The 13,280-nt window shown below is 37.9% G+C and overlaps 1 protein-coding gene across 1 annotated transcript; it reads left to right on the top strand.

Moving 5' to 3' along the window:
* The first annotated feature begins 4,327 nt into the window (after nt 1–4,327).
* On the top strand, nt 4,328–6,028 carry LOC149022812 (uncharacterized). Its single transcript, XM_089147350.1, has 2 exons — nt 4,328–5,554; nt 5,778–6,028. Exons 1-2 carry the CDS (start codon nt 4,429–4,431, stop codon nt 5,813–5,815), a joined length of 1,164 nt encoding a protein of 387 aa, XP_089003476.1. The 5' UTR covers nt 4,328–4,428; the 3' UTR covers nt 5,816–6,028.
* Nucleotides 6,029–13,280: the final 7,252 nt, after the last annotated feature.

Genomic DNA, 13,280 nt, shown 5'->3' with positions numbered 1-13,280 from the left:
TTAACCCCATTCATGATAATGGTTATGAAGTTGAAATGAGAATTAAAGATCAATAGTTCTTACAAGTAAGCCCACCTCATCACCATGATCAAAACCTTTAAGACCCATGATCAATGTCATGAAATACCTCATAACCAGGATTTATATCCTCTGTAATTCCTTTCCCTACAATTCCTTGTAATTCCTTCATAAGATTGTGCCATGTGGCATTTAAGTAATCCAACGGTTATCCAATTAAAACTACATTTGAATTTTATTTAAACCCACCTATAAATTTGAATTTTATTTAAACTCTAGTTTGTTGGGTAATGTTTGGATTACTTAAATGCCACATGGCATAATATGAGGGAATTGTAGGAAAATGAATTATAGAGGATGTGGATCCCTCATAACGAAAGTCATGAAGGGCCTCCTTTACTCATGGGGGCCTCATTACCACCCTTATCTCATGGGTCCCACACACTAACAAAATAATTAAATAAAAGAAATGCAAAAACTAATTTTGAAACTTAATATAGATTTTAATAAAACAAACCTGACATTATTGAAAACAAAGCAATATTATTTTTACTTTGTCAATGCATGCATGGCTAGTATTATTGAGTGTGGATCATCTCCCTTGATGTTTGTGCTCCCCTGACAGCATTACGAATACAAATTATGTGGGGCCCACAAGTAAAAAATAATAAAACATTTAAAAAAAATAATCTCATCACCCTAATCCTATGGGCTCCCCTGTAATTTGTGGTCAACACTGTGGGGGGAGCACAGAGTGCTCCACGTCAGGGGAGACGATTTGGACTCGATATTGCATATCTTAATCTTACTTTTAGGGTCAAATTTATCCTTACCCTTTTCACAGCTTTTGCAATATTTGGCTCCTCTTTTTTAAGGAATCTTTTATTTTTTAAAACTTAGAAGTTAGAAAGAATCTTTTAATAAGTGTCCATACCAATGGGTCGTAGGATTTAGTCACATGTCATATTCTAATCTAAAAATACTCATTAGATTTGCCATCACCTTTAGATTATAATATTACATGTGGTTGAACTTACAACTTATTGTTGTAATTTTCATAATTTTATTTGAAAAAATTCAAACAATTAATTTTTTTAAAGGTTGGGTCTTTTCCTAAAGACGCCTAAATGGACAGCTAGACACCTAAATGGCCAATAGGTGTCTTTGCTAACAAACATGCCTTAAAGGAAGATGTTTGTTCTTTGGGAGACAACCTTTGGTGGTGTTTCTTACAATCCTATATAAAGGTGGGAGATGTTTGTTATTATCGTGTAAACAACGTGTTTTTTTATGAACCATTAGTTTTCTTTAAATTGTGTCATAAAGGTGAGTGTAGCTTTACGGATCCCTTAGTTTATCAATTACGGAGTGCACCATCTGCTATGGAGGGGTTGACTGATCTTGGGGGGTGAAAACGCATTCAAGACCCATGTGTACTATTCAGGGCGTTTAAATACCTTAAAGAAGGTGTTGTTACCAGCACGTTTCAACTCCGTCAGTTTTCGACAAGGAGATCATTCATGCTATTTGAAACAAGATAAGTTTTCATGTTTAAGGTCATGCTTTATTTGTCTTATACGATTGACCATGTGATAATGTTTTTCCAACCGTTTTAAGGTATTTAAATGTTGTAAGACTTGGTATATGATTGTTTGGATTATTATATGCATGAAATCTTAGAGTTGATTCCAAGGCAAAAGAAAACAATTTGTAACGTTGCTAGCTAGGCTTGATCTGTTTCTTGGGTTCATTATCACTCTTTCGTTTTTTTCCTTTTATTTTAGTGGGTGTAATGATTACTTGGTTCTTTCAAGAATTTTTGAGTTTTGGATCCTTCAGTTGTTCCCAAGGAGTCTTGGTTCACGCCTAACATGATTCGTTTACAAAGGTGGATTGAATCCCAATTAACTTTGGATTTAGACTATTGACACATGTTGTAAGGGAACATTATGGTTTCCATCAAATTTGAACCGTCTCTCTTTCTGCGAATACTCTGATATTTGGGTTTAAAATCCCATTAGCATTATTGCCATGATGAGCCCATTTCATGCCAAGTGGCTATCTTCTAGTAAGATTTTTAAAGTTGGGTTTAGTTAATTCTGTAATCGCAGGGGTGATTGATTCAATCGATATTTTACCAAAGCAAGCAAATAAGAGACACAAAGATTGTTTATGGTGTTTAGTCCGAGGACCTACTCTCCGGGACTCAGGTATGAGTCCAATCAACTATGGGAAATCGTATGAAATACTTACAGATCTTGGAAGAAAAATACAAGACATGGAGGGTAATCAACGGAACTAGATAGCTCCTCCACAAGCCATCGAAAGCACACCACAACACCGGCAGCAGCTTCGATTTGCAGCTGTAGTCTTCAATTCAATCAAGATCTCAAGCCAAAGAAACTGGGAGAAGTTCTTAGACACACTCGTTCTCTCTGTGCTCCTTGCATCACTATGAGAGCCCTAGCAGGTTCGTTCAATCTGATCATACTTGCTCACAGGACCTTCGATTCATACCATCCGAAACCCTCTCTCTGATCAAGAACACAAGCCAGAGAACAGAGGAGCACGAAACCCTTGAGCAAGACCCAAAAAACCCCAAATCTAATTTCATGAATCTGACTACTTCAAACCCAGCTGAACCATAAAACTTATTTATACAAACAGCCTGAACCAAGCTGGTTCAAGAGGAACCAGTACAACCCGAAATGAACCGAACAGATTACCCCAACAAATTCATTTGTTTACTATCAGGTGTTTACCCATCAAACTTTCATGATTTGATTTACATCGTTGTAGATCACCCATTGAATATGGATTCTCAACAGAGAGAAAAGAAAGTTTACGAATATGCCTGACTATAGCTAATTACCTCTGTGTTTTCTTCTTTTGGGTTCTTTTTATTTACTCTTTATATTCTTCACTAGAAAGTGGAGACTTCAAGATTTTGTAGGATTGCAACAATTCTTTTGAGGCGACCAGTTTGCAGAAGTGAAGACTCTATCTACTTGAGAAGGCAAAGAGTTTCTCTTGAGGAAAGTTTGAATAGTTAAAAATGAATATAAATGTTAGCACCCCAACACTGGTAAGTTCTTTAAAGAAGGTAAGAATGACAAACTTGGATATTATTCGTCCTTCATGCACAAGACAGTGTGCATTTATGGGAAATGCTGTGAGTGCTTCTAATTACATGTATTTTGCTTGTTATTATGATTTCTGTACTACAAGTAGTCCTTCTCAATCCCATTGTGGAATGTGTCATCCCGCGATAATTTTCAATATGTAGTTGCGTGGCACTTGATTTCTTGAATAAGCTAGTGAGAAGGTATGTTGTAACCCCTGCAAGTTTAAGTTTTCACTCTTGATGCCTAGCCATCTGTATGGGCTGTTCGTTCTTTAGCCTCTAGGGGTAGTAGTTTTTATGCATTTGTTTGTATGTCTTATGTTGTCTTGTACAAAACCGGCAATGATGGTGATAACTTGGCTGCGTTTCTTAACAACGAACTTGAGTTCATCAATAAACTGATGGTCGTAAGAGAAAATCTCGTTATATATCACCTGTCAGTAAATGGAGAATATATCTCATGCTCATTATTACACAATTAAAATCAGATGGGTTCACTTCATTCCATCTGAGTTTCTCTGTTCGAGATGCTCTCTATGTTTCCTCCCTATCATGGTCAAGAATTTTAGGACTTAAGAATTGAAGAGTATGATGTTGCTATTGATTTTCTTCTTGTTGTTGGAGAAAACAATTCATATGATGCTGAGTGTAGGTTTGGACGCAATGTTCACATTGGTTATACCATTACTAGCAATCTGTAAGAATGTTTGAAGGAACAATGAAAATTTTTAGAGACACAAGATGCTTATACTGCACGGGCAACAGAAACTAAATTATCTGAAGTGCCCCAAGAAGGTTTAGTCCTTTAAGGATAAAGAAACAGTTGTTGGTTTGAATACAATCAGAAGTTGACTAAGATTCTTCAGGTTTCATTTTTGAGGTTGACAAGACTCTTGATAACTTGGTAAAATCTGCTACCACATCTTCTGATTTTGTTGTTGTTGAAACTACATCTTCAGGCATTGTCTTCCTTTGTCTTCCATGTGGTTTCTTACAGAGATAATTCTATTGGGAATAATACTAGGATGTAGCCACGTGTGTGGTACATTCTTTATATATATTGATGTACAATATCATACTTAGTTAATGAGAAATAAGATTGTTTTGTCCTTAATGGTATCAGGCTTTTTTAGAGTTGAGTCAAATCTAGCTTTTCTACTAAAGTCTCGTTTCTTGTGCAAAAGTTCTTGATTTTCGTGAACTTTTCTTGCTTTACAAAAGTTCTTGGTTTTCGTGAACTTTTCTTGCTTTTTCTTTTGAAACGGTTATTTCTTCAAGCTTCTCTCATGGCTTCTTCGTCCGATTCACCGGTTTCTCCTTCGTCTTCTACCTATCCATATCCTAGCAATCTGAATGTGGCGAATTTTGTCACTCTTCGTTTGAGATCTGAGAACTATTTGTTATGGCATACTCAGATTGTTTCCTTGGTGGAAAGTCAAGATTTGCTAGGGTTTATCACTGGCGAGTCCGCTCCTCCAGATCGTTTGATCCAATCTGCAGTTGGAGAAATGGTTTCTAATCCTGCTTATTCTCTGTGGTTACGTACTGATCGTCTTGTCAAAGCGTGGATCACATGGACTCTTTCTGAGGATGTGCTCCGTCTTGCTTACGGTGTTCAATCTGCTGTTGATTTGTGGAAAGTTTTGTCTGATTCTTTTGCACAAACGTCTGAGGCTAGGGAGTTTGAGTTGCTTTCTCGTCTTCATTTTCTTCGCAAGCGTGATACTCAGTCTCTTACTGATTTCTTGCTTCGATTTAAGACCCTATGTGATCAATTGTCTGCCATTGGCAAGCCAGTTCCTGATCAACGGAAGGTGTTTCTACTTCTTACAAATCTTGGATCTCATTACGAATCGTTCGCTACCACGATGCTCAAGCCACCAGTTCCATCTTACGCTGAACTAATTCCACTGTTGCAGAGTCATGATCTGCGTAGCCGTGGTGTTCTTGATGATCCACCACATTCTAATATGGTGTTTTTTGGCACTCAATCCTCTCGGGGATCTCGTGGTGGTAGTCATAATTTTCGCGGTGGTCGCTCTGTTTTTCGTGGATTTCGTGGTGGTTCTGCGTTTCGTGGAGGTTCTGGTTTTACCTCTTATAATAGGGGTTTTGCTCCTTCGGTACAACCTTTTGGTACTTTCGGTTCGTCTCCCTCGAATCAAGAGAATCAACCTCCTGGTGTTTCTGGTTCTTCAGCTATTTCTACATCGTCTACCTCAAGCTCTCCTTTGAAGTGTCAGATTTGCAAGAAACCAGGGCATGATGCTCTTCGATGTTGGTGTCGTTATGATAATGCGTATCAAGCAGAAGGGATTCCAAGGGCTTTAGCTGCTATGCGTTTGAATACTCTTCAAGATCCTGGGTGGCTTCCTGACTCTGGTGCTACTGATCATGTCACTACTACACCAGGTACTCTCTGTAATACACATTTTTTTCCTGGTAATTCCAGTTTAATGGTTGGTAATGGAGCATTTCTACCGATCACTCATATTGGAGATAGTACAGTGTCTGGTTTGCCTTTGAAGGATGTTTTGGTTGTACCTTCTATTCAAAAAATTTGGTTTCGATTGCAAAACTAACTCATGATATTGGATGCTCTGTGGAATTTACTGCATCTGGTTTTTGTGTTAAGGATCCTGTGAATCAGAAGGTCCTGGCATCGGGGAGTAGCAAAGATGGTTTGTATGTTTTTGATGGATCTACTAATACCTGTGTTACTGGTAACATTTCTGAATCTTCTTCTTCTTGTGAAGTTATGTTTTCCTCAAAGAATATTGCTGGTTCTGAGGAATTATGGCACCAACGTCTTGGTCATCCATATTCTAGAGTTACTTCCTATCTTCATTCAACTGGTCTTATTAAAGTTACTGCTAAAAATAAACGTTTGTGTCATGGGTGTCAATCTAGCAAGAGTGCTCATTTGCCTTATACCTCTTCTTTTACCCGTGCTTTGATTCCCTTAGAACGTGTTCATTGTGATCTATGGGTAAAGGCTCCCATTGCTAGTGTTCAACGGTTTCTTTATTATTGTTTGTTTGTGGATGATTATTCAAGATTTACTTGGTTATATCCACTTCGGAAGAAATCTGAATTCTTTTCTTGTTTTCTTCGGTTTCAAGCCTTGGTTGAGTGTCAGTTTGGTTCAAAAATCAAGGTTTTTCAGAGTGATGGTGGAGGAGAGTTTGTTCTCACTGCTTTTCAGGCACATTTAGCTTCTCAGGGTATCATTCATCATTTTTCCTGTCCCCACACTCCTTCTCAAAATAGTATTGTGGAACGTAAACACCGTCATCTTGTTGAATTGGGACTAGCTTTAATGTTTCATGCCTCAGTTCCATTGCGTTATTGGGTTGAGGCTTTTCTAACTTCAGTTTTTCTTATTAATCGATTACCTTCTAAAGTGTTAGCGATGGATTCTCCTCTTCATGTATTGTTTGGTCAGACTCCTCAGTATTCAGCTCTTCGGGTTTTTGGCTCTACTTGTTTTCCATGCTTAAGGTCTTATGCTTCTCATAAGTTTGAGCCAATGTCTCTTGCTTGTGTATTTTTGGGCTATATTGATAAACATAAAGGATATCGCTGTCTTCATATTCCAACCAACAAAGTTTACATTTCTAGAGATGTTCTTCTTGATGAGCAAGTATTTCCTTTCAACAACACTTATGTTTCTGCTTGCTCAAAGTGTTGATTTGTGACTTTTGGAGGGGGGAAAGTTGGGATTCGGGGGTTGCTGCGGTTTTAACCCAAAAGGGTTTTGGTGGTTTCTTTTTTGTTTTTCTGTTCTTCTTCTTCCCCTTTGGGGTGGGGGTGGGGGGGCCCCCCCTCTTATGGTTTGTTTCTTTCTCAAAAGAAGTATGCGACTGATCTACTTCTTCGTGCTCGAATGTGTGATGTTAAATCTGTTGCTACTCCTATGGTTGCCCGTTCTATGATGCTTGTTGATTCTCGGCCGTTTTTGGATGTCACTTTGTTTCGAAGTATAGTTGGCGGACTCCAATATTTGACGATGACTAGTCCTGATCTTTCCTTTGCTGTTAATATTGTTTGTCAATCCATGCATGCACCAACCATTGGTGACTTCATTGCCGTGAAACGTCTTTTACGTTATGTTAGAGGTTCTTTGGATTTTGGCATCCGTATTCAGCGTGATAGTTCTTTTCAGTTGCTTGGTTTCTCGACGGCCGATTGGGCGGGATGTCCTACTACTCGCCGTTCTACTACTGGTTTTTGTACTTTTTGGGCACGAATTGTATTTCTTGGAGTGCTAAGAAGCAGCCTACTGTCTCTCGGTCAAGCACGGAGGCTGAATATCGTGCTCTTGCTTCCACTACCGCTGAGCTTACTTGGTTAAGTTTTCTACTTCAGAATATTGGCATTCCTCAATTTCAGCCTACTATTTTGTATTGTGATAATTAGAGTGCTCTTCATATGACAGTCAATCCTGTGTTTCATGCACGGACGAAGCACATTGAGTTGGATTATCATTTTGTGCGGGAGAAAGTGGCCCTGGGGCATCTTGTTACACAATTTGTCCCTTCTCATAAACAGCTTGCTGATATGTTTACTAAAGCACTTCCCCGTCGTGAGTTTCTTGCCTTATGTTCCAAACTTGGCCTTGCATGTCGGCCGAGTTTGCGGGGGGGGGTATTGGGAATAATACTAGGATGTAGCCACGTGTGTGGTACATTCTTTATATATATTGATGTACAGTATCATACTTAGTTAATGAGAAATAAGATTGTTTTGTCCTTTAAATTCTTCATCAATGAATGCGTCCATTGGACAGGGTGACAACACAAGTAGTCAAGACCCAACTTTAATGGAATCTTTTGGTTTTGTTGTTAGCAGGTCTGAAAGATGGTGCCGCTAATTGAACTAGGTCTACAAGACCACTTGTTTCTAGACAAACTTTTATTCTCTCTCTAAGAAACATATAGTTCCTAGCTTTAATAGAGTTTTGGCCACCAGGGACTATATGGTCAATGAGAAACTAAATCATCATTCCTCCAGGAGAAGTCTTTCCACAGACAGACTTGGCGTATTGAGATGGGGAATTGGTTATCCCAAACAGAGATGAGGTGCAAGAACAATTAGATATGGATTTAGTGGAGCCTTGGGAAATGAGTAAGAGACACAAGTTTCTCAGACTTTCCTTGTGAAATCTAGCCCTAACCTTGACCCGAAAACCCTATTGTTGTAGGTCCGAAGACCCGAAGCGAAGGAAGAAGTCAACTATGGGTCATCTCAGTGGAAGATATGGTGTTTGATCCTGAACCAATGGAAGTTAATGATGGTGCTCTATACTTGGAAGCTTTGGCAGAATTAGAAATGAAACTACACCTTGATAAAGATGAGATTAGTTGATGGACTTAAAGCCTTATTGGACATAGTTTGAAGGCATTTCTCTATACTAGGTAAGTCATATGTTGAGTTGGGAGAAGCCCATTGGATTTGGAAGAGGTTTGGGCCTTCATGTCCCTAGTTTGGCCTTGCTGACATGCTTGGTCGACTGGCCAATCGACCAATAGGGACCAAATCTTTGTAGATCTCTTATTTAGGTCTTTTGGTGCTCTATATATTAGAACTACGTATTTCTTAGCCTCCTTCGCTTCTAAAACCCTTAGAGAATGTGGAGAACCCCTCTCAAAGCCTCTCTTGGTGTTGAAGAAGATCTACTTGCAAGTTCTCAAGCTTCATCTCTTGTTCTTCAATCAAAGGTTAGTAATCTTCTCTACTTGCTATCAAATTCATTCTTACCATTATCAAATTCTTATTACTAAGATTATGAAGAAGGTACTGCATCCTTGCAATTATCTTTTCTACAATCTCCATTCATTCTAATGGTGCTATGATCTTCATACTTGATCTTAGCCATGATTCTTATGATTTCTTCATGAAGCTATGATCATTCTTTTGATTTGATTTCTCTAGCGTGATAGATACATCTTCATGATTGTTCTTATCCCTGATCTATTGTTTTTAATCTACTAGAATGAGATCTTATCATCTCTAGTTCCTCTCTTGAGTTCATAGCTTGTTTTCATTGAAAACTATGATTTTTATCAAATTAGTAAGTATTGTTTTTGACCATTGTTGGTGTCTAATCTATGCTAGTTAGTCTTAGATTACTGTTCTTAATGTTCCTTAGAAATTTCGGAGAGTGTTTTGAATCCCTGAAGATGAGTTTCGAATCAAAATTCTGAATTCTTCTGCGTACTGTTCATGTGGTCGATTGGACCAAGCTACCACTCAATCAACCAAGGCTGATAGTAGCTATGTTCTTCGTCCGATTTGATTCGTTTGACTTTTACTCTTCTAAGCCTTTTTCCTAATGATGTATCTATGCTTGTTTAGGGTTTATTTACTAACTTTGGAACCATTCTCTTTGATCTTCGGATTTTCATCGAAGCTAATTAAGGTAAGGACAGTTGTTTCCATATTAACTTAGATTGTGTGAATCTTAGTTTCTAATTTGGGAAACACATGGATTCGCTACTGTTATTACATTTTCTATTATTAATGTTACTGTTGTAAGTACAGTAGGACCTTATTCATGTTTTTACTTTATATGCTTGATCACATACAGATACTTATACATGTATGTTATTTATTCAATTGATCATGTCTTATTGTATTCTTTTATATGATGACATATCAGTTGTGTATGATATGATTGAATTGGGACTGTAATTGATTAGGTATGATTTGGGATCGGGGAATGTCCTTTTGACGTTTCTGTCCTTGGACATCAGTGGGAATGGTATGGGACATTTCCGATGGTGCCCTTTAACGCTTTAGCGCATTATTGGTTGTCATACCTAGGGCTTATCTAGCGGTGTTTGGCTAGGATGTCCCTGTTATATCAGACTCGATTCGGAAGGGTATTGAGACTAAGTAACTCATGGTAGCAATGTGGGTTTGTGGGCGCTCAAGACCGGTGAGTTATATCTGTGAGAGGACATAAATCACATTGTGGGGGCCATTCATTGGTAGGGTTGCATTTAGTAGACTTGGGCTCATGGGCGCTCGAGACCGGTGAGTTATATCTGTGAGAGGACATGAGAGCTTCTCGTCTATTATTTGTGGATGACCAATAGGGTTGATGAGTCCGTAGTCCGAGTTGGTTGTAGCCATAGCATACGATGACTCTAGGGGGAAAGGTACCGGAAAGGATTGCCCGGGGCAAGGAATGGAAGTATCCAACCTTGAGTTGATATAACCAAGTAGATGAGTTGCATTTAGCTAGGCTTTACCTTGACATGTGCCAATACTTAGACCAATGGTGATGTGAGAGAGTTGTGACCTAAACCCCAGCCAAGGAATGTCCCGAGGGATGCAGGACCCAAGTACCACTAGAGAACCCAAGATACCAGAATTGTTGAAGAAGAGTGATTTGAGACCTCCCCAAAGAAGTATGGTGATATGACTTAAAGCATGTCTACCAATAGAGACCAGCATATATAGATTTAGATTCATACATGCATTGTCTATCTCATCTCATTTTGCATCATGTTATGTTGTGTTATCATGCTTTACTAAGTTGCTATAGATATAACTTGTTTTGTTGAGTTCTTTTGAACTCACTCCTTTTTGTGCAAATATCTTTGTTAGATTATTCTATAGGTACTAACAAGTATGAAGGCCAATACTATGAAGCGCAAGCCGATGATGCATGCTACTCTCAAGGTGCTAGCGGTTACGAAGATTACGGTGAAGATCCCTTGTGTGATCATGTTGCGTACCAGAATTAGCCCTATTTTGGAATGGAAGCGGCCGTGTTTAGTTTCTCTAATTTATGTTTATGAAGACGTTTTTTGTAAGATGGAAGAGACCTTAGTTTAGTTTGATTATTTCTTTTCCTTCATTCCTTTTGGGAATCGGTTGTAATATTTTCCTTTTAGTTTCGAGCTACATTTCCGCTGTAGTTGTGGAGTGATTTTCCGCACACTCTACATTTTGATTATTATATTGGTATCAGTCTTTCCGCACTCTGATTATATTGTCATTATCTTCTTCTTATCTTGATCTCTTTGTTTATATAATGTTACATTGATTATATCTTGTTCATGATTATGTTATTGTATATGTGGGAGGATGATTTCCTCGATACTTGATCTTCGGGGTTGTGGATCACACACTCCGATATGCCAAGTAGGGTACCGCCTGGGTGGATGTGGCATTCCCTACTTAGCCTACTTGATTGATTTTATGTGGAGAGTGGAACTGACTTAAAGGGAAAATTATCTTTTCCCCATGAAAACAATATGCTAAATGAAGAAGAATCATTCTATGAAACCCCGTGTACTTAGTAGGCACATGCCTTAACATTTAGCCAAAATGATTCAATTGAATGTTTCAATTATCTTTTGAGCCACATGATTTTCTTCTTGGTGCCTCGACAGCTCCTAATGAGTTTAAAGATGAGGTAACTAACCTCATGACAAGGCAGTATTCTCAGTTCAACCAATTTAATTGGTTCCCCTAGCTTGACAAATATGGGAAATATACTTTTTGGGAGAAAGAGGCAGATCTTGTCATTTTCAATGATACTATCTGGAAAGTCCTATGATCCCTCTAGTATTAAATGATTATGGATTCCTTATCTTGATGCTATTAGATAAAATTAGCAAAAGTACATATATTTGTATAGCATATGTTATGATGTTCGACAAGTTTGGAATGTGTTGGATTCCCTTGTTGCAATCATATATAGGAGGTTGTGTTTTGCAATGCAAGTAAAGCCTTTGACCTACATGTGGAAATGTTAGGCTGGTAACTTTTCCAAGTAGGTTATTCTATAAAGCAATTTGCCCTGATGTCATTATTAAGTTTTGAAGGTGCAGTTCTTGTAAGAATCAAATTCTAGAACGTGACAAGTTTCTCATGAACTTAATAGCAATAGAAGATCAACTGGCATGGTACTTATTGGATTATGATTAGAGTTTGTTTTCTTTATGCAACTAGCAGCCTCTTGGATTTGCCCATCTAGAGGCTTTGCTTGATTGCCTTGTTGATTGTGCTAGGCATGGTTACAAGTGGGACTTCATCTATTAAAGGTTTTGAGATGTCTCTATTCCCAAGTTTCAGGTCTAGTTCCCATGATTTATGGGGATCTCTAATCGAAGAGGTAGGCCTTTTCAGAATTTGAAGGCTCTCTAATCAAAGAGGTAGGCCAAATCATATATTTTTAGAATTCAAATAACGTCTGTGTGATCTTCTAAAAAAAAAAAAAGAAGGGCTTGGATTTTGATATCCATGACTATGGGAATCCTTGAACAAATGAAGGGTGTAACGAAAATTATTAAAGTCAAAGTTGGCTATGCCTAAGTGGCTGCTAATGACATAGTATGGTTATGTAATCTAATTCAATTAGTAATTATGACCTATAGAGAACACATGGCAGTATACGGCTATTGAATTTTATACATGGTAAACCCGAAATTGTGGGGGTCATATAAGTTTATGTGTAGAGTCTCTTCTCAAGAGACATTTCTAGCAAAATGGCTAATTTTATTTGAAAAGAAAATGGCATATGCTTCAGATGCATTTGGGAGCCATCTTGATTTGAAGGTGATATGGAAACTCGTGGTGGGGAATGATTTTTAATTAAAATTTTAAGTTCCACCAAATATCACCAACTAGATTATACCTTTGTAAGAAGGTTGAAAACTCGAAGAGATAACATGTAAAATCATGTGTTGGTAGGTGACTGTTATATATAAGTACCTACATGTGTGGCTTTATAAATTTTCCAAATCCTAAGACATAAAGGCTAAGGTGACAATGAAAGATACATGATGGTGATCATTGGCATAAGCATTTACATTGACGGTAAATGTCGTGATCAATAGATAAAGTAAGACATTGTGTCTTATGTTGTAAATATGTTTAAAACTTATTTTATATAAATATCTGTTTTAATTGTGTCTTTTATCCATGGTTTTATTTAGTCCCACATCGAGTTGAGAGGATCTGATTATATGGTTTATATATAGTAAGGGCCCATTTATTATTAATTTATGCGACATGAACCGAGCCTGAATCCTGTTGTGACCCTGCCATGATTATATAGATATATATTAATATTAATATATCTATATGACTTGGGACTTGGGACTTGGGCCCTGGGTGATTA

This window comes from Hakea prostrata, chromosome 3 (assembly GCF_041222555.1).
Source record: "Hakea prostrata isolate BN-2017 chromosome 3, UWA_Hpros_2, whole genome shotgun sequence".
Taxonomy (NCBI): Eukaryota; Viridiplantae; Streptophyta; class Magnoliopsida; order Proteales; family Proteaceae; genus Hakea; species Hakea prostrata.
Note: the sequence above shows the minus strand (reverse complement) of the source record. Positions and strands in the feature narration are given on the sequence as shown.

What these genes read in the sequence shown, in the direction of transcription:
- LOC149022812 (XM_089147350.1), top strand. Translation starts at nt 4,429, where the DNA reads ATGGCTTCTTCGTCCGATTCACCGGTTTCTCCTTCGTCTTCTACCTAT. An exon ending in TCATGTCACTACTACACCAG is followed by an intron (nt 5,555 to 5,777) that starts GTACTCTCTGTA and finishes TTTTGTGTTAAG; the next exon opens with GATCCTGTGAATCAGAAGGT.